At 37.5% G+C, this 21,122-nt stretch overlaps 5 protein-coding genes across 5 annotated transcripts; 2 read left to right on the forward strand and 3 right to left on the reverse strand.

The window, feature by feature from the left end:
* LOC104784730 (rop guanine nucleotide exchange factor 4) lies at window positions 5,012-7,145 on the reverse strand. Its single transcript, XM_010509795.1, has 7 exons — window positions 6,768-7,145; window positions 6,583-6,699; window positions 6,352-6,494; window positions 6,179-6,253; window positions 5,796-6,101; window positions 5,352-5,702; window positions 5,012-5,251 (listed from the first exon to the last, which is right to left on the reverse strand). Exons 1-7 carry the CDS (start codon window positions 7,042-7,044, stop codon window positions 5,129-5,131), a joined length of 1,392 nt encoding a protein of 463 aa, XP_010508097.1. The 5' UTR covers window positions 7,045-7,145; the 3' UTR covers window positions 5,012-5,128.
* Window positions 7,828-11,847, forward strand: LOC104784731 (beta-amylase 7). The gene is made up of 11 exons (XM_010509796.2): window positions 7,828-8,272; window positions 8,424-9,034; window positions 9,141-9,416; window positions 9,548-9,625; window positions 9,707-9,910; window positions 10,023-10,217; window positions 10,361-10,525; window positions 10,628-10,888; window positions 10,977-11,195; window positions 11,266-11,485; window positions 11,565-11,847. The coding sequence occupies exons 2-11, from the start codon at window positions 8,624-8,626 to the stop codon at window positions 11,609-11,611; spliced, it is 2,076 nt and encodes a 691-aa protein (XP_010508098.1). The 5' UTR covers window positions 7,828-8,272; window positions 8,424-8,623; the 3' UTR covers window positions 11,612-11,847.
* On the reverse strand, window positions 12,183-14,056 carry LOC104784732 (UPF0187 protein At2g45870, chloroplastic-like). Its single transcript, XM_010509798.2, has 4 exons — window positions 13,212-14,056; window positions 12,966-13,133; window positions 12,650-12,856; window positions 12,183-12,552 (listed from the first exon to the last, which is right to left on the reverse strand). The coding sequence occupies exons 1-4, from the start codon at window positions 13,902-13,904 to the stop codon at window positions 12,376-12,378; spliced, it is 1,245 nt and encodes a 414-aa protein (XP_010508100.1). The 5' UTR covers window positions 13,905-14,056; the 3' UTR covers window positions 12,183-12,375.
* On the forward strand, window positions 15,842-18,262 carry LOC104784733 (AT-hook motif nuclear-localized protein 9-like). The gene is made up of 5 exons (XM_010509799.2): window positions 15,842-16,874; window positions 17,137-17,204; window positions 17,296-17,427; window positions 17,523-17,684; window positions 17,770-18,262. The coding sequence occupies exons 1-5, from the start codon at window positions 16,226-16,228 to the stop codon at window positions 18,010-18,012; spliced, it is 1,254 nt and encodes a 417-aa protein (XP_010508101.1). The 5' UTR covers window positions 15,842-16,225; the 3' UTR covers window positions 18,013-18,262.
* Window positions 18,345-20,845, reverse strand: LOC104784734 (O-glucosyltransferase rumi homolog). The gene is made up of 6 exons (XM_010509800.2): window positions 20,318-20,845; window positions 19,647-20,203; window positions 19,366-19,558; window positions 19,219-19,283; window positions 18,925-19,135; window positions 18,345-18,844 (listed from the first exon to the last, which is right to left on the reverse strand). The coding sequence occupies exons 1-6, from the start codon at window positions 20,498-20,500 to the stop codon at window positions 18,476-18,478; spliced, it is 1,578 nt and encodes a 525-aa protein (XP_010508102.1). The 5' UTR covers window positions 20,501-20,845; the 3' UTR covers window positions 18,345-18,475.

Raw genomic sequence — 21,122 nt, forward strand, 5'->3', positions numbered from 1 at the left:
AAGGCCGGGAGGCTCGATGATGCGTTGGAAACAGCAAACAAGATGGTGGATGCACATCTAAGCCAAGTTTCTTCGTTGTTAAAGAGTTGACGCCAACGATCGAATTGGTTAACTTATTATAGATTTTAATTTACTCTACTCTACTAAGTAATTTCAGCTTCATGTTATTTTCATCATCAGTTTCAGTTTCTTTTTTTCGAACATGTGAGCTTCATGAATTAATTCAGTTTCAGTTTCAGATGATGCTCTTCTTCTAACTTATACTAATAATAGTCTAAGAAGAAACTCTCGCATTCTTTTTCATGGGCTGTCTCAATCTGTACTTGTCTTCATGCATGCCAAAAATTTGTTATGAACAAGTCCATGTTTATATAATTAAATTTTAATTAATTTGATAAATTCCCGGTAGACATCTCGAAATCCCTTTATCAATCGGATCTACATGTCGAGATAACCAAAATAAATTATTTATATTTCAATAACTGAAATCTAAAAGACTAACTGTTGGATTGGTGCATATGTTGACAATGTAAATAAATTTCATTGTGGGGGTTTATTGCAAGTTCAGGATACGCATCTCAGATCCTGAACTTGCAAAACAGATCTTGTCAAGCAAGTTAGGTTTCTTTGTCAAATCACAAATAACCACCAGCGGTTGATGCGTGTCCTCATTATCAACAATGGATATCATCTATATACGGTGCCGTTTCCTCAATCTCTCTCTTTGTATAACTGGATAAATAAAGGAATCTCAGGCCCAAAGTACAGATTCTTGTACGGAAATATCGTCGAGATAAAGATGATGAAGAGAGAAGCTCAGCTTTCGATTCTTGATCCCGGCTCCAACGATGTATTTTCTCGTGTTCTTCCTCATTATCAACAATGGATAACCATATACGGTGCCGTTTCCTCAATCTCTCTCTTCGTTCATCTTAAATATATGAACTTTCCTTAGAGGAGGGATGCGTAACACACAAGTTATCTCTATGGTATATATTATTAGGAGAGACATTTCTTTACTGGAGCGGAACAGAGCCGAGGATATGCATCTCAGATCCTGAACTTGCAAAACAGATCTTGTCAAGCAAGTTAGGTTGTCAAATCACAGATAAGACCCGAGGTCATCAAACTTATCGGCATCATCAAAGGACATGTCTTTGTCGAAGGTACGGATTGGGTTCGCCATAGAAGAATCTGGAACCCTGCTCTCTCCATGAATAGGCTCAAGGTATTTTGTTCCTTCTTTCTTAACTCGATTTGAGAACTTAACCCTTAGGGAAGACAGACGATGTAGTTTATCTATTTTTTTGTTGCCATATGATCTTTCTTGTACTTGCATAATTCTCTACGAATTTTATCAGTCATCGTTTCCTTGGAAACACCTTTGAGATGAGACGCCATCGTTGGTATTGACTTTTTATTCGATCAAAGACAGATAAGAAAACCAAGTCTCTCTAGTTTAATAATACAAAACCTAAACTAAGGCTACCTTGTTCATAATAAAGCTTTACGTCATGCATACACCAAAACAATTAGGAAATCAAAAGAAAAAGGCATGTTAAGACAATATAAAAGTGGGAGAATTCTAAAACACTACCTAACTTATAAAAGAATAAGGAATTATAAATTTAAAAAATCTATAAAAATGTAAATTATAACAAAAGTATCTTATTTTTTAATAGAAAATTTTCAAAACTATAAAAATATAAAATCCTCTTTATAAATTAATATTTTATTAATTTATCGATAAATTAATAATTATTAATTTATCGATAAATTAAAACTTCTATAAGTTAATAAAATTGCATGGTCCCGACCTTATTAATTTATAGAAGGTTCTACTGTAGCTTCTTCAAACAGTTCTATTGGGGTAAACCTCCTCCTGCTTTTCTCATTCTTCAACCCCCGTGGCCATTTGTTCTTTCGGTTTTCCCCTTTGGTGGACGGATTGTTATCCTTGGAGTAATGACGACCTGAGAAAGGAAACAAAAAGATTATAACATCTCTCTGCAATCACAAGCCCTCTGAACAAAATCTCAACATTAATGGTTAATTACCAAAATTCACCTTAGTAACAACAGCTTGCTGAGTTGCCAAACCCGTAAAAACCTGAGAAGACAGAGGTTCAAGAACATTTGGATATTTTTTTGTCCCACAAAGATTGATGTTTTGTAAATTTCAATAAGTTATCATTGAAAATATTTAAAATTTTGAATTGTTTTTGGTTTAAAATTAAACAATATCTTTTTGGTCAAAGAAAAATATATATTTAAATTCAGTAAACATTGTTTTCTTAAAATGTGTAATCTCCCAAAACATCAATCTTTGTGGGACAGAGGAAGTATATGATTAACATAAATGCAATGCAACTCTTGTACAGTATGTAATATAAATCAATATTCATTTATCATATTTGAATGAACTATTGTATTATTAGAGAACCATATAATCCTTATGTATGAAAAGTTTGATTTTCTGTAAACTTCTTTGTCAATTAATGTTAATAAATTGTGATTTTTGTTTTTTTATAAATATAGTGAATTATTGTTGGTTAATAGTTATGAGAAATGATTTGGTATAAATAAATAGACTAATAGTGCATTTATTAATAAACATTAGATACTTCTTTTTGTGTGTGATTCGATAACATCAAAGGCGAGATTCGATAGAATCAATATTTTTAATACAAAGAGAATATGTGAAGTTGATCCGCTGCATTTATGAATATGCAATATTTCCTTAACATTCATCGAGTTTACTAAAATTACAAAGCAGAAAAACACATAACTAATTAGTAATTAAGATTGAGATTGATGTTGATAAAACTAATTAAATAATTAAAGTAATATTCATATTCTAGCGTTATCATGATTAAATGGATTCCAACGTTGGATTCGGTAGAGTTGTCTACTTTGAATCATCATCATAAGTTGAAACACATGTATAAAAAGAATATGGTAAAAAAAAAAAAATAGATGAGACTTTACATTATCCAATGGATAGGCAAAAATTGTTTACCTCAAATAAAATACCAAAAACTTTTTGTTTAAAGAGAATTATTTTCCTAAATTAAACTACAATATTATGTTTGGATTCCCAATTTTCAATTTAGGATTTATAATTCCACAATTACAAAAAGATTTTGAAGTCAATTTAATATTGAAATTTATGGTATTAAAAAGGTAAACTAGGGATGGTATTATTTCACTACGGACACTGTAGTGGCAGTTGCTCCCACCAACAAAGGCCCTGATTGGTAACAGACTTTTAAAACTTTAAAATTATTTAAAGCACTAACAGTCATATTTTTGCCAATCACACTTTTATTGCTTTTAATTTTTTTAAAGCTTTAAAAGCCACTTCTTTTTTATCCTTCCTTGTTTTCTCAAAAATTTTAAAGCGTCAAATTCAGGCTGTAAAACTAAATAATTTTAAAACATTCTTTTTTTCTCCTCTTTATATTTAAAACCTCTTCAAAAATATATGTATAGTTTTTACATATTATATTTTTACAAATTAATTATTCTCATTTTTTTCTCTTTCTTTTAAGATCCATTTCAATAATAATTTTTATTTTTTTTCATCATCATCAGTGTAAAAATGTAAAAATAGGTACAGCTTTAAAAGTTTTTGATAAACAATCAAATTTTAACAGTTAAAGTTTTTAAAGTTTTTACAGTCAAAGCATCTACAGCCCAATTCTCTACAGCTAAAATTTTTAAGTGAAAGTCTCTACAGCCAAAAATAACAGCCATTACCAATCAGGGCCAAAATAAATAAATTTTTAACACTAAGCAAAGTAGTTAATGTGGTAAGTTGGTTAAGTTCGATTCTTTTCTCCTTTTATTACTAGTGGGTATATAACCTTTAGTGTGATTATGGAAAAGAGAACAATTAATTTTATTTGCATTATGACCCCTAGTTACTCTTGATTAGTCATGTGAACGCCCTTGTAAATAGTTTGGGCAATCAAGCCAAGTTTCTATTGATTCGGGTCATTGCATGAATGGAAAAGAGAGTTCGCTTTAGCTAGCTTGAGAATTATGTCGTTCGAGGGTTTAAGTTATACTAGAAGCTCTATCTGTGGTTCTTAGTCACGATTGTTCTTACTTCTCAGCTTTTGTTCCAAGCATTTGAAGTAGCTGCCTATAGTTTAATGATTGTTGAATTAAACTTATGAAAACACTTGCAGGTTAATAATTGTTGAATTGAATATGTGGACTGCAACTAATCCAGAATTTGTTCTTGAAGTGTGATCTTCTCATTCATTAATCAGTTCTGTGTCCTTTGTATGAATCTGTTTTGTGTCTTTTGTATCATGAATCAGATGAAACGATCTTGATCTGTTTATGTGTTTTTCCTTTTTTAAGAAACTTTAATTTAACGATTCTTGTCTGCATTGATTTTGGTTGTTGATGTTTAACTTTGTGCTACTTCTTTGTTTTCCTTGATGTATAGGATTCTACTCTCAAGCTATTCATCTAGTTGCAAGAAATGGTGGACAAGATGGGTTACGAAGTATGTCTCATGGTTTCAGTTTGTCCTCATTTTTGTAATATCCTCTTCTCGTGAACATATTGTTTCATACTTGGTCCAACCTGAAACACTCAACAAGCTGATTCCTTGAGTCTCACTGCTCCTTCAGTAAACTTGTGCTGACGAGAAAGACACTCATGGTCATCAAGAGGCTCCTCTGTTAGCTCTGTAAAGTTTCACTTCATCAATGTACAAGCTCTAGTTTTCGTTCTTGTGCAGATACACACAACCACAGCTTTTAATACCCCAACGACTGCAAAAGAAGCTCTTTGTTTTGTTTCTTTCAGTCCTTATTACGTTTTCCATTCCATTTGGCTTCTGTAAAGTTTTGAGTTCTGTTGTGAATGAATGTTAGTTGTATGTTGTTTTTATATGAGGATGAATAAAATTGGCCTTTCTGTTTTGAGATATGTAAATTTACAAATAAAAATGTGACAATTAAAGATCTTCATCTCTTCAACTGTGTAGTCGAAATTCTTGTTCACTCTCAATTGGTTCAGAAATTAAGAAAACAATAATAACAACAACAACAAAAACACATTTGTTTTGTATTCTCATTACATCCCAAAAGAAAAACCTTGGTATGAAAACCCTAGTCTTCTCTGTTCCTCACTGTTCTGTCGACGTAAAGAACATCATCAATCCACGACACAACATTATAAGCCAAACCTTCTAATACCCTTGAATAGCTCTCTAGTACCGCCTTTCCCACATCCTAACCAGAAAAAAAAAAAAACAACACACAAGAATATTCATCATATGATTTCGATCTTTTCCATCCATATACTAAAACAATATTGTTTGGGGCTGCTTACTCGGTTAAACTGAATTTTGCAGATGTCAAGTGAGGTCTGAGAAAGTTCAGGGTATCTCTGTTTCAGACAAAAGAGTAAGCTCCTGGCTCGAGCCGCAAGAATGTGGTTCTTGTCATTGCCACGATCTGCATCGCCACCTATATCTTTCATCATGTCCCATGAGGACTTAGAGTGAGTCAATCCTCCAGTCTTACGCCTCCACGTCACTAGTGAAGCCTCAACTTTGTCGGCGAGCTCAAGCGCCTCATGCTCCGATGTGATCTTCAAGATGTCGAGAAGCTGGTCAGGATAAAACTTCTCAGCTGTGCATAGTTGCTTGTATATCACGTCTCCTACACTTGCTTTCCCACTCTGTCCACAACAACACCGATTTGGTTTCAACACTTTCTACTAGTCGCAATAATAGTTATCTTTTATATATCCCGTAATCATATCTGTGTATACCTTTGGAAGAGTGGTGAGATAAGAATCAGGAATATCCATGTCATTAAGAGTTGAATCGTTAATGGCCAATGCTGCTTTATGTATCTGACTGGCACAATCGCGTTTGTGACGCAAATGCTTTCGTTCTTCTTCCGATAAACCTTCAGCAGGAACACATGGCACCGGAAGCCACCATTTCTCGTCTTTCCGTTGAACCACCACTTTCCTAAACGTTCCTGTATCTCTACCACCACCACTCGAGTTCATAGATGAGCTTCCTCTTTCAACGTACCAGAACTCATTGTCTGTGAAACTGTCCAATATTTCCTACAAAAGCCAAACCAATCGTGTTGGAAATCTTGACTCTTGATTATGGACCGGTTTAATTCAAGTCTTTTACTTACCATTAGCATGTTATCGAGTTTTCTCAAAGCGGGAAGACTCATGAGAATATCAGATCTTAGCTTTGTTTCTGTTATCTAGAATTTAAACAAAAAAATGCCGAGGTTTTAGTGTGTGATCTAGTGTCAAAATTAAGATAGTCTTGATGAAATCGTATCTTTGGTTGACTTCTTACCTCAACATTAGTACCAAGAGATCTTGGAATAACTTCGACAATGTAATCACAAATAGACATAAAACAATTCATCTCTCGCTTCCATAAATCTTTCTTCTCTGTACTCAATGGTTGTAACCTTAAACTTTGTCCAAACACAGTCGCTGCAACAACAAAACAGACACATCGCTACACTATAAATACTCTGTTTCAAAAACAGAGCATATTTGAGAGGAGAAGAAGAAGACGAACCATAAAGATTGGTTATAGAGTTTGAGACAGTAACAGCTGTACAAACTCCTTTCCCGCTTCCCGACATATCTTCACCAAGCAATAGCTTCGCAAATCTTTCCCTCATCATCTCTAGTTCTGCACTACAAAACCCGATTTAGCTACAATGTTAAAAGAACAAAGTTACAATGTTAATAAAATTTTACCTGCATCTTCTGCAGAATCAATGTCGCTGTCTCCTTCCTCTCCATCTGCATCGACGTCATCTTTTGGTTCCACGGCGTCTTCGGATACATCTTCGTCATGGCCACTCAAGACAACGGCGTTAGTTTTTGACGGCCGGTTATAAAAGCTCTGAACGTCGAAACGGTGAGATAATCCGGAGATATCTGAGTACGTTCTCCGGTACGGCGAAGAAACAGAGCTCGTTGGAGTTCCCGATACAGATACCTCGTTTTGGTCAGAATTCGATGAACTCTCCATCACTAATCGATCGATACTTTGGTGGTGAGTTTCAAATTCTTCTCTTTGGTTGTTGGCTCCTCTGGCTCTGATGAACGTGACCAAGGTTGTTAATACATGGAGCTCCCACGTCCAGCTTGAGCTAACCTATTAATATTTTTTTAGTGTATTAAATTGAAATAGTGTATTAAATTGAAATAAATAAAGAATTGATTATCTCCGACGAATTATGGCCGTTTGATCTGGTTGTGGGGGAGAGACGTGCCTTCCACATTTGGTTAATCAATCTCATAATGAAGGTTGCTAATACATATGCGTTAGGTGTATAACTCAAGGTTGTCCCATTCTTTTCTAATTAAATACTAAATCAATCTCATCATGAAGGGTTGCTATATATAGATTACACCATATCATCACAATTTCCAGATACTATGTAATTCCAATTGTTCATTTTCATTAGAAAAATGTTATTGTAGACATCAAAATTGTGACAATATAGGACCATTGTATTGACAATCATATTATTTAAAGACATTCGATAATTTTGTCCAATAAGATCAGATTTGCAACATCTTCTAGTGACTACATTTGTATTTTGTAATGTATGTACGGAAACCCTCGAGACGATAGAGAGGGTTCATGAAGCCACGTTCAAAAAAATAATCAAACTCAACAAAACCGGGATGCAGTCCACGCTTAACAGAGCAAAACCGCACGCAGTTTGAAAGCAACCATATTAAGAAGACATCACAGCATGCGAACTGTGACTGGGTGTGGGTCAGGCATGTCACGTGATCTCCCAGCCTTGTGTGCCGCAGAGAGCCATCGAAATCTCGTGATGGTGGGAGGTGGCACGTGCTTTCCCCTTCACACGTTTAATGAGCCCGTCTCTTCTCTTGCTTTGTATACGCACAAACAAAAACACAAACACACACGCCTAGTTCGTGCCAAGCATTGCCTTCACACACTCCTCTATTCTCCCAGACACGCTCGAGCGCTCCACACGCGTGAAAAAAGCTCGTCTTCCAATTCACGCTGCACGCTCCGTCACGCGCCTTCTCCATCTCACGGCCAGATCCGCCCTTTTCACCCGCCGGACCGGAGATCCACCGCCTTCTTCTCCCCCCGGCTCTCTCTCTCTATTGGTTTCGCCGACGGCGACAGGCGAGGAAATGTTTTGATCGGAATCTCTCCATTGTTAGTATTGCTCGACGAGAATTCTGACCATTATCGAAACTTACTCACCGAGGTAGATTAGGGTTACTTAAATCTGCAATTGTACTTTGAAGACACACTAACTAAACTCTGTTTGGTTTGGTTTGGTTGGTCACAAAGTTTTCACAAAGTTATTGTCTGTTTCTAGTTGAAAATGCTGTTTATATGAAACTTTTGTCTTGTAGGATCTTTGATGAATTTTTGGAAGTTAGACTGAGAACTTATGCACATTGAGAGAGATTGAAGATTTAGAATATTTGGCTGCATTGTCCACAAGGTTTACACGTGGAGTGTTGTTGAAACCAGACAAGCAAAGATGGAACATTTCATTACACGTTCTTTAAACTAACAGAGGTTTTAGTGGTTGGGCCACATAAGAGGAGTTATGGCAACGGATATGCATAAACTGCTTGGAACTAGTGAAGAGGATGATGATGAAGATATGGATATGGATGTTAAAGAAGAAGATGATGACCACCGAAATAGGGGAACAACACGTGCAGCTTCAGGGAGTAGTAATGAAGAGTTCATGTTTCAGCAGTCTATGCAAGATCAAGTGGGTACTCCTGGGGGAGGTGGAAGCCGTAGAAGTAGACCGCTTGAAGAGAAAGAGCGAACGAAATTGAGAGAGCGTCATCGAAGGGCTATAACTGCAAGGATACTAGGCGGGTTGCGTAGGCATGGGAATTATAATCTCAGAGTTAGAGCAGATATTAACGATGTCATCGCGGCTTTGGCGAGGGAAGCTGGATGGGTTGTTCTTCCTGATGGAACTACTTTTCCATCCAAATCTCAGGTACTTACTTACCCTGCCCCTCTGCTATGTATTCTGTTGTATGCTCTAGAGTCAGAGCTATTGCAAAATCGTCTTCTTAATGTGCTTCATCTGCTTAACCTTTTAGGGGACAAAGCCTCCTGGTGGTTCTTCTGCGGTTGCTGCAGGTTCATCAGCTTCTCACATTGCATCACAGCAAACGTCACCTCCTGCACTTAGAGTGGTATCATCTGGTGGGCATAGAAGCCCAGTGGAACTCAGCTCTTGCCGTATGAAAGGTGTTTTCGCACCTGGTCCATCTCCATATGATATACCCCCAACTCAATCTCCTGAACTGGTTGGCAGTGTAAATAAGGCTGATGGGCTTGTTGGTTGTTCAGTCGATGTTATCAACTCTAAACAGGTAGCAACACTGCATTAGTACATATAGAAAGTTAACTTTGTCTGCCAGATTATCACTGCATGGTTGATTACGTCCATCCGTGTCTTTGAGTTCAAATCTGATGACTCTCTTCCACATTTTGTATTTGGTAGATTCTCGAGATTCCTCCAAATCTGACTGAGCAAGATTTCTCTGGCACTCCTTATGTTCCGGTTTATGTGATGTTACCAGTAAGCAACTTTAATCTTAGCATTTACCCATAATTATCCTTCAATTTTATCTCCTTACTAACTACTTTTTTATGTCAACAGCTTGGGGTTATCAATATGAAGTGTGAATTGGCTGATCGAGATGGACTGCTAAAGCACTTGAGAATTTTGAAGTCAATCCATGTAGATGGGGTTAAAGTGGATTGTTGGTGGGGAATAGTTGAGGGTCATTCCCCTCAGGAGTATAATTGGAATGGTTATAGGCAGCTTTTTCAGATGGTCCACGATCTTAATCTTAAGATACAGGTCTGCTTTTGCCTGTGTGATTCGTTAAGATACAATTTTCATTGTGAGCTTCTGTTTAGAATGAGTTGTTTCCAAGCTTCATATGTATCCCACTTTTTTTCTTTCTTGTTAGGTTCTAATGTCCTTTCATGAATGTGGAGGCAATGTTGGTGATGATGTTTGCATCCCACTTCCTCACTGGGTGGCAGAGATAGGGAGAACCAATCCTGACATATATTTCACTGATAGAGAGGGAAGACGAAACCCAGAATGCCTTTCTTGGGGTATTGACAAGGAACGTGTTTTAAGAGGCAGAACTGCACTTGAGGTATACATACTCATGACTGCAAGCTATCATCTATAATTCTATATATCTCCCTAGAAACCATAACTATTTGCTTATTGTTTATCACAAATATATGAAATAACCAACTCATGAAACAGTTTATGGTTTTGGTGGATATATTTTAGGTGTACTTTGATTACATGAGAAGTTTTCGGATAGAACTTGCAGAGTTTGTAGAAGATGGTGTAATATCTATGATTGAAATTGGACTAGGCCCCTGTGGAGAGTTACGGTATCCTTCTTGTCCCATAAAACACGGGTGGCGATATCCAGGTGTTGGAGAGTTTCAGGTATATTTCTTTTCAACAGTCTTTAACTCTTGAGATAGCCAAGCTTCACCAGCTAGCTAACGCTGGCTTCCACATAATGATCATTCCGTTGCACCAATACAGTGTTATGACAAGTATCTCTTGAAGAGCCTGAGAAAGGCAGCAGATTCAAGGGGGCACCTGTTTTGGGCTCGAGGCCCAGATAACACCGGCTCCTACAATTCCCAGCCGCAGGGAACTGGTTTCTTCTGTGATGGAGGTGACTACGATGGCCTCTATGGAAGATTCTTTCTCAAATGGTACTCACAGGTTTTGATAGATCATGCTGACCAAATCCTCTCTCTCGCTAAACTAGTTTTCAACAGTAGCTGCATTGCAGCAAAGGTGATTGATTATAGTTCTCAGCCATTTGAAAACCCTTTAATTTTTGGACTTCTTTTTTCATAGTTTAATCACAATTTGACTTAAACAGCTCCCAGACGTCCACTGGTGGTACAGAACAGCAAGCCATGCTGCTGAGCTAACAGCTGGGTTCTACAACCCGAGCAACCGAGATGGTTATGCTGCAATTGCATCTACACTAAAGAAGCATGGTGCCACTCTGAGTTTTGTATCCGGAGAAGTGCAAGTTCTTAACCGTCCAGATGATTTCTCAGGAGCATTAGGAGAGCCTGAGGCAGTAGCTTGGCAGGTAAAAGATAACATACTTGGAATCGTATATCAGTCTCTTAAGCCTCAATCTAAACTTGAGTTTTTTGCAGGTGCTAAACGCTGCTTGGGACAGCGAAACACCGATTGCTCGAGAGAACTCGCTTCCTTGCCATGATAGAGTTGGGTATAACAAAATGTTAGAAAGCGTAAAGTTTCCGAACGATCCAGATAGAAGGCATTTGTCATCATTTGCTTATAGTAGACTTATTCCAGCTCTTATGGAAGGACATAACGTTGTCGAGTTTGAGCGGTTTGTCAAGAAATTGCATGGTAATTATATCCGAATCTCTGTTTACGCTTCACTGTTTGAAGTCTCTGAAGTTCTGATCTTTTTTATTGGTCGTTACAGGGGAAACTGTAATGAATCATCATCATCAGCATCATCAACAGGTTTAGAGTTTTGTTTGTCCCTGGATCAGCTGAAATTATTTATACTGTTAATGTTGTTAATTTTAGTAGTTTAGCATCATTCTGTAAATTTTGTCATTAAAAAAATGAAGAGAGGGACATTACAAAAAGAAGCCTGTGGCTTTGGCTAAACCATCTTATCTTTTGGTAGCCGTAGTTGTTATTAATCTCTATTCATTACTTCCACATTTGAAGATTATCGATCACTACTTGAAATGGAGGTAAGCTCAAGAGTTGAATTATATTGGCTATTTTGGTTTATTATGTTCGGGAAAAGTAGTATCATCGAGCAAAAAGTGCAAAACGTTCAACTTGCGTACAAGTTGATATTGAGGTCTATTTTGTTTAGTTTCAATTGACACCGACATAGCTTATTCGAACAGGTGTCGCTGTCTCGCTCCTATGGTGTTTAGAAAAGAAAGAGTCCCACATCGACTGTGAGAGAAATCAGCTGTTGGAATCATCTTCTATAAATAATTAGTACAAACAATCACGTATATGTTTGAAATTTTAATAATAACAACCTGAGAAATAACCAACGGGCGTAAAACATCACCGCCGTAAAAGCAGAAACTGCATATGCCATATACAAGCACAACACACAAGTTACACTGAGAAAGATACACATTACAAGGTGAAGCTTCCCTACCAAATGTCTAATAATTATACGTGTTACATTCAATACTTAAACAAATCTAAGTTAGCCATCACATATGACAACACAGAGTACATATATATTGTCATTAATTACTTCAAGATTTATGCCAACCATTTGATGAGTGCTTAATCTCATGGACCCTTTTCTTCTTGATGATCCGATTGCTTATTACCTTCTCGGATTCAACAGCTTCATCAATATTACTAGCCACCATGGCACATAGCTCGTCTAAAGCCAGCATAGAGAATGGCTCCTCTATAAGAACACCCACCTATAGAAATTTCAAGTTTAAAATCAAGACTGATGACACGGCAAGCAAGTTTCTTTGAATAATTGGGATTTTGCAAAGAATAAAGAACTTAAAGTACTTCTTCAATGCAGAAGAGAGACGCAGCGCTAATGAAAGTAGCAGGAACAACATTCCAGTGGCAATCATCCCATAGGATAACAGGGAGTGTAAGATGCCATAAGACTAAGAACCTCGACGTTAGTCGTGTGTAGGAAAGTGGTATCGGGATGCCCATTAGCTGTTCACATACACCAATTCCCTCCTGTAATTGCATCATCTTTGATTCCTGTAAAAAGAGATTAACTAACTAATGAGAGCACACACAGAAACTTAACCAGAACTATGTTCAGAGATGACACAGTCAAGAATGATTATAAAAGATTCAAGAAAGATACCAACATATCTATCTTTGTACTGTCCAAATTCAGCAGCTGAAGGCTCTGAGAAATGAATTGAATGACACAACGAGGACGATGCTTGGATTCAAGAATCAAAGACAGATCATCAGCGTCTATCACATTCTGGAGATCACTAGCAATATCTGAACCATAAATCACATGACACTGCACATGACAAAAAATCACAAATCAACCTTCTTCTACCTAACCTTCACAAAACATAGATACGAGATATATATATACCTTAAGGGCCACAGGGAACGCAGCAATGTAACGCAAAAGCGAATCTTTAATAATCAATTCATCAGCGGAGCCATGACGAACAGAAGAAACAACAAGCCTAGCTAAATCATTGGTTCCATTAATAATCTTAGCCCAAGCTTTCCTTCCTTGTTCAAACCTCGAATAAGAAGCCTCAGTACGAAACACAAGAAGAAGAGCTAAAGCCGGAGCTGTCAACTGATACGGAAGAGGAGAAGCTCGAAGTACAGGGAAGTAATCAGGCAACAAGTTCAAACCCACGGCGGAGTTATAGGAAGCTATCAAGACGGCGACGGTGGTGAAGAAACAAACAGGTGGAATCAAAGACAATATAACTCGTGAAGACGTACTCGAAGATACGTGACGGAGATGACGTAGTGAGCTTCTGTGTCTGACCCAATTCTCGTGACTGTAGAGAGTACGTTTCTGCTGCATCCGTCTCTCTTTGATCCCGTCTGACCAGTTAGGGACAGCTTTGAGAAGCGAGAGGAGCTTATCGGATAGAGATGAATCGTTGGATTTGGGGGCGGAGGAGGCGCAGGAAGGATTGAATTTGAAATTGAGGGATTTGGGTTTGGGAGGTCTGGTGGCGGAGATCCCGGAGCTTAATCGTGGTTTGAGAAAGGATCGGTTGGTGAAATTAGAAGAAAAGGTTAGGTTCATTGACTGATACATTTTTGGCGGGAAAATCGAGGTTTTTAGGGTTAGGGATTTTGGTGGAAACAACAATGAAGAAGACGAAGAAGACGAACTGAAGAAGAAAGAGAAAACAAAGACACATGCAAAAAAATTGCAGAGTGCAAAAAAGTAAAGGAGACAAGTGTGAGATTTGGAGCACGGTCGTTGGAACAGTGGTGCCATCGCTTTTCGTTTTTGAGACTTTAGTGGGCTTTATTTAATATGTAACTTCTATACCTTTTGGGCCTTAATGTCTTTTTAGCCCATAAAATTCTAAACCCTATAAGCTCCGACGTCGTTTTAATGACTCTCGTTGAAATTTAGGGTTTATAGAGAGATTACGCATCTGAACAATCAAAGTTGGGTTGGGGGAAAAAAATGTCGAAGAAGAACAATTTAGCCAAGAGGAAGAAGCAGCACGAGTACAATCTCCAAAGTACGTTTCTTTATATATCTCTTAGAACGATTTTAATTCGATACGCATGTATTGTATACATAGTTCTTAACAAAATTAGGACTTTTTTTTGTCGATTTGCAGAAGAGAAAGAATTACAGGACAAGAAGATCAAGAAGCTTCATGCGAACAAGAACAAGATGAAAGTAAGAACTTTTTCTGTCTCTCTTCTCTTAATTCTGAATATTTAGTTCATAGTCATGGTGTTAGTTTAAGTAGTACACCGATGCTGTTGTCTAGTTAGTGAGTTAGCTATGGTGAAATGGTTTAATAGAATCGAATTTGCTTGGAGTCAGTCTGCTCTATAGTGTTGATCAGAAGCTTATTTTGGGGGAATAGGATATATTGAATCTTCGTAGTAAAACATCTGACTATGTCTTGAGTATTCCTATCTTTTACTGAAGAGTAGTAGTTGATGATATATGTGTGTTGGTTGATTTTGTTGTCAAGGTTGATGGAAGTGGGAAGAAGAAGACAGGTGGGTTTTCTGTTGGCAAGAAGAAATTGAAAACGAAACTGACTCCAGCTGCTAAAGCTAAAGCTGCTCAGGCTATGGAGCTAGACAATTGACAAGGAACTTCAGTTTTCTTTTCACTTGTATGTAACCCTCTGTTCTTCATTGTCATCTTTGTCTCAGCTAGCTTCTTCCTTTTAATAGGTTATACTCTTTATGTATCACTTTTCTTTTCGAGTTCAAGATTTTGCTATCAAACCTGCTCGGATCAATGTGGATTCAGCTATTAATCTGTTATTCTTGTCATTCCTATAACTGAGTTGAATCACACGAACCAACTCTGTCAAATGTATATTGCTCCTCACTGCTCTTAAGAGAGGAAAAAAAAATCAACTTTTTAGGTGAGCAAAACAAAGATACAAGTACGTTTATATTGGGCATAAGACTTACCATGGTATGTTATTAGTCAAAGCCAAGATCTTTTCTGGTTTATTGAGAAAACTGTTTCTAGAAAGAAAAGAAAAGGTCATGTTTGTTTTAATCAAAAGTCTTATACAAACAGTGTCACACATTACATGGTACACTAAAGTTGGATTCTAATAGGGAAGATCTCAAAGGCTTTGAGAGGTTATATCATCCCATCAATGGGTCCTTTACGAGATATTTTTATAGATTTCTTCTTCTTATCATCAGCCTCTCGTCGAAAATAAACTAGCTCTCATAGTGGAAGCCAGTGGGCTATAGTCTCTCTGACCAGACAGGCCAAATCTTTTCTCACTCTCCGGCGCGTGGACTCCACTTCTTCTGTCTCATATCAATTTCCAGATGATCAATCAAGTCTATAGGGAAGAAACAGTAATGAGAGAAGTAACATCAGCTTGAAAACGAAGAGTCTGTTCATCAAAGCTCTGTGTTAGATTTGTTTTAGTTCTGAAGAATGAATAGTGACATGTTGATGAATGTGTGATACACGCGCCTGATCAAGAATGAGTCATGAGCCATATACATATGCCTAGTTGCTACATAGAGAGACCTACAGTCAAAGTCAGTTATTCATTAGCATTTTGAATTTCCAACTCAAAAATAAGAGAAAAAAAAAATCAAAATTACAAAAAGATCCCATTGTTGTTATCCTCACAGTAAATGCTTTTGCTTAAGAGAGAGAGAGAGAGAGATAGAGGGTCTGTTAGAGGTTTTTTGTTTGTTTCTGTTTCCTTCTGTCACCAAGAAAAAGAGAAAAAGCAAAATTCAAGAAGAGAGAGATAGATAGCCCTTAAAACAAGTCTTAACCATTGTTGATAGAAGTGAAGAGAAAAGCTTTTCTTGTTTTGTTGTTTGCTAGAAGAATGAAAGAGAGAAGTAGTTTAAGTAAGTAAAGCTGAGAAAGTATTAGTTAGTATTAAGCTTTGCATGTTCCTTTCTCTCCAAGCTTATATCTTCATCATAAAGTCTCCACCTTTGATTCTGTTTCTCTTCTTATCCATTTATCCTCTCTCTCCTCTCATAATTCTAGCCACAATCTTTTCTCTAGGGTTTCTCACAAAGTTGTATCCGTATCTTCTACTTCACTTAAAAAAAGTTTCAAAAAGAGTACTCTTTCTTGTAAATGCAAAAATGGATCGAAGAGATGCAATGGGATTATCCGGGTCGGGTTCTTACTATATCCAAAGAGGATTACCCGGGTCTGGTCCTCCAACGTTTCACGGATCATCACAGCAACAGCAACAAGGTCTTCGTCACTTACCTAATCAAAACTCTTTATTCGGGTCAGCTGGCTCCACTGGGTTCGGATCTCCTTCTTTACATGGTGATCCTTCTCCGGCAACAGCTGGAGCTCTTCCTCATCATATAGGCGTTAATATGATTGCTCCTCCTCCGCCTCTGAGTGAGACTCCGATAAAGCGAAAGAGAGGACGACCTAGAAAATACGGACAAGACGGTTCTGTTTCTTTGGCATTGTCTTCTTCCTCTGTTTCGACCATTACTCCCAACAATTCTAACAAACGTGGCCGTGGTCGACCTCCTGGCTCCGGCAAGAAACAAAGATCGGCTTCAATTGGTAAACCAAACTATCTCTAGAACTTGTAATCTTGAGAAGAACAAAAGCTCCATTATTTATTGTTTCAAGAAAATCAAGAACTAGGATTATTTTTAATGTTTTCTCAAAGTCAAAATATTTAATTGTTTACTCCTGATGTGTAGGAAAATCTTAAAACTTTCCTTAAATGGATCTTATTTGTTGTATGTATTATGCTTTGCTTAAACTCTATGAATTAGTCATTCAATTATTGATTCCATGAACCTTCTTTTGGATTGGTTAGGTCAACTGATGCCTTCATCTTCTGGAATGAGCTTCACGCCACATGTTATCGCGGTTTCAATAGGAGAAGTAATGTTAAACTCACTATTACAGTTACAGAGCTTTCTTGAAATGTTTTTATATTGCTATTTGCTGAAAAGCTTTGAAACGGTTGCATCAGGATATAGCATCAAAGGTTATATCATTCTCTCAACAAGGTCCAAGAGCGATTTGTGTTTTATCTGCAAGTGGTGCAGTTTCTACTGCAACACTTCTTCAACCATCATCATCTCCCGGAGCCATTAAATACGAGGTTCCATCTTTGAACAATTTCACTATAGAGAGAGATACATTGGTGGGATTTTACTGTTTCCTTGAAAACATTTGTTTTGTATATTTTCGGGTCAGGGCCGGTTTGAAATCCTAGCGTTATCAACATCTTATCTAGTGGCTACTGATGGAAGCTTCCGTAATCGTACTGGAAACTTATCTGTTTCGCTTGCTAGTCCCGATGGGCGTGTGATTGGTGGTGCCATTGGGGGGCCTTTAATAGCAGCAAGTCCTGTTCAGGTTTGGTTTTAACTTTATTCTTAAGTTCTGATTTTTTCTGCAAGTCATAGTTCTTGGGATTGAATATACATTTTTGGCCTATCAGGTTATTGTAGGGAGCTTCATCTGGGCAGCTCCAAAGATCAAGACCAAGAAACGAGAAGAAGAAGCTTCTGAAGTTGTTCAAGACACTGATGATCATCAAGTTCTAGATAATAATAGCAACACAATATCGCCTGTCCCTCAACAGCCACAGCCACAGCCAAGCCAAAACCTGATATGGTCAACAGGTTCAAGGCAAATGGATATGCGTCATGCTCATGCTGATATTGATTTAATGCGCGGTTGATGATGATGATAGCAACAACTCTGTCTCTGTGTATATAAAGCATGGAATCTAGGAAGAAGAAGAAGGAATATAATCTAACCTCTGAACAAAAGTATGTGGAAATGTTAGGGAAAAAGCTTTGACACTAGTGTACCTCTCAAATCTCTAAGCTTATTTTGGTTTTGTTGTCTTTGTAACTCCGAAGATTTGCAGAGTTTCTTGATTTCTTTATTTCAGTTTGTTCAGTCTTTATGTTTGCTTTGATTCTACAGCTCAGATTTCAATTCAATAACTGAAGAAAGTCTCCGGTAAAAGTTGACTGGACCGGAGTAGATAATATCATTCATTGTTCATAGTTAAATTAATCTATTCATTAAAAAAGGAGAAATTGTGTTTGTATAACTTGAGATTAGTATATACTAGGCGGGAAAAAAATACTTGTTTACCTTTACTAATGTCAATATGAATACAAGAGCCCATTTGGTCAGGGCTTCTTGTTATTAGCCAAACCATGATAGTATTGATCTTCCCACAACTCAACTTGACGAGTCAAATTAGCTTTTGTCTCAAGAACCTCTCTTAAAGCCTGAGGGTTATAAGGAGAAGGCATCTCACAAGGAGACGCTTCACTAGGAAACATCACCATCGACTCCGCCATGAAATCTCTCCACCGTCCCGTCGCCGGACAACCCATACTATCCGGAGTAAGTTCCGTTGCTCCCCATGGGATCTCCGGCTTAAACTTCAAAAGTTTCGCATACTCGTTCATCAAATGGAACATGTAATCGTACACATATTCCATTTTCACTTCCTCTCTTATAAATCTACTCCCTTCTTTCCCTATCTTACGTGCCTATTAAAATCAATGGGTTAATTTAGTAACAAAACAAAACTCTATGGGGTCCAACATTAAAATGAAATAAAGATACAAACCTGGTCCAAATGAGTATTCCCCCAATGTACGGCGAAATTGAGGGAAGTACACTTAGAGTTGTCTCTGATAGGCCAATAATGTTGTAATGGCATCATTCCTCGTATGTAAAAATCATAGAACTTTGGTCTCACGTATAAAGTCATCGAGTCACATGCCATTATATATTTCTCGCTCACTGACCATGCCCATCCTTCTATATAGATCTTGTACCTGTATTACAGTTTCACTAGCCAAATTTTAAAAAAATCGAATTTTGCAAATACATATCCCAAAACAAAAGAAAGCAAAGTAACCTATGGGTGCATTGGTTCTCTAGGTTTGAGTTCTTGAATCCTTCTCTAGACTCTCTATCCCAATCCTTCACAATAATAAACCAATTATTTATCATTTAAACTATTTAATAGTATATCAAATTTAACTAGTATGTTGAGGAACCAGACCTGGATGTAGAGACGAGTGTTCCAATCTTGTTTTGCTGAGACGTTACATCTCAAAAGATCTCCTCTAGTAGGAGCCACATAAGGGTTGCCTCTCCAATAAGCATACGCCACGCGATCATTCCATTGCGTCATCTTGTTCCCTTCCTCAATTGCCACTAGCGATTCAGCCCAAGGCTTTATATTAACCTCAGCCCTGGCTCAATAGCAATAAAGCTCAGTGTAAGCCCATATTTAATGCGAGAGAATCTCATTAATATGATTTTAAAAAATTGCTTTTATACCAGCCCCAGAAGGACCAATCAGGGAAGACAATATCCAAGCTGGCGTCATCTGAGCAGTAACGGAACAAAGGAGGCGGGGCCGGATGCTGTTGACCTTGAAAGTCTTTAGATCGGACGGTTGGTCTATCGTCAGGGTCGAACATGAGTTCAAGATCTGGTAGTCTACCAGGGTACCACCGTAGCAGCTGTACGATACCCCACATTGTAAAAACGTCTCTTGTCTGAATAGATTTTCTGTACTTCTTAACGTACACCCTCCCGTCGAGGATCACCACCCTGAAGTGCGCCGTCCTCCTCGCTTTTTCGAGCATCCCTCTCGTGATACCTGTCTCTTTCCATGGCCGTAGATCTTCGTGGATCCAACGGAAGTAAGAAGGACACGTGGATGATCGCGAATGGTTGTTTCTTGCTTTGTTGTTGTTGTTTCTCGAGGAGCCATCCTCGGGAGTTTGATGTCGTGTCTGGTTCTTCTGTACGCATTGGTTAGGGAATCTTTGGTTCGTGATTGGTTGTGATTTTCTGATTGTTGTTACTTGCTTCAGTCCTGCCAAAGTTGTCTTCATGAACAGAGACCAATATAAATGAATAATTAGTATTAAGTTTTTAACATTCACTTGATTGAAGAAAATTGTATATCTATATACAATATTAAAAAAGATTATGGAACTCACGAAATCAAAACAACCCAATAAGACTAAGAGAGCAGCAGATATGAAGAGAGAGGTGACGAGGAACATAGTAGCTTTTGCGATGCTTTTTGCTGGATTCGACGCCGTTTTAAGACAGACATAATTATGCTTGTTCGTTTGAGGATCGTTGTTGTTGTTCCTCTTCATGCTAGCCCGTTGAAGCATGAGTCTATATATCTTATCTACTTCTGCCTTTATTTCTATATATATGCTTACAATTTAAACATTCAACATGAAGGAGAAGAAAAACGAGAATCAGGCGAGATGAAACCGTTACCGAAGGTGATGAGAATCAGGCTCAGAGGTTTTGATTTTGAGTTTCGACTGGTGCTTTTCGACGAGGATGTTGAATCTTGTTTCACGTTTTCTTCAATACTTACAAGGGTTAATGTGAATATCGTTTACTTTTTGTGTTCACATCTTTTTTGTGTTAATGAAGTTTCATATCGTTGTGTGAATATCGTATACTTGCTTTATTTTGTTAGTTTTTTCCAAGGGTTAAATAGTAAAGAAATTATAGTATTTTTATCAGTTTAGGGAAAATGGCCATCCATGTTCCTATGATCCTATATCACCACTAGATATAGAGACAGTCAGACAGACAATGATACATCAGAGATACAAACGTTTTTGGTTTACCAAATAATCTGCTGACTACCATAAAAGTAAAAATGTGAAGAGTTCAATTAAGTAAAGTCCTCTTTAAGAAAGTTTGTTATAAATGCTTTTAAATTTTCAAAAAAAAAAGAATCCCAACTTCGAAGAAAGAAGATAAAACCTTTATCCC

The sequence above is a fragment of the Camelina sativa genome, chromosome 5 (assembly GCF_000633955.1).
Source record: "Camelina sativa cultivar DH55 chromosome 5, Cs, whole genome shotgun sequence".
In the NCBI taxonomy this organism is placed as follows: Eukaryota; Viridiplantae; Streptophyta; class Magnoliopsida; order Brassicales; family Brassicaceae; genus Camelina; species Camelina sativa.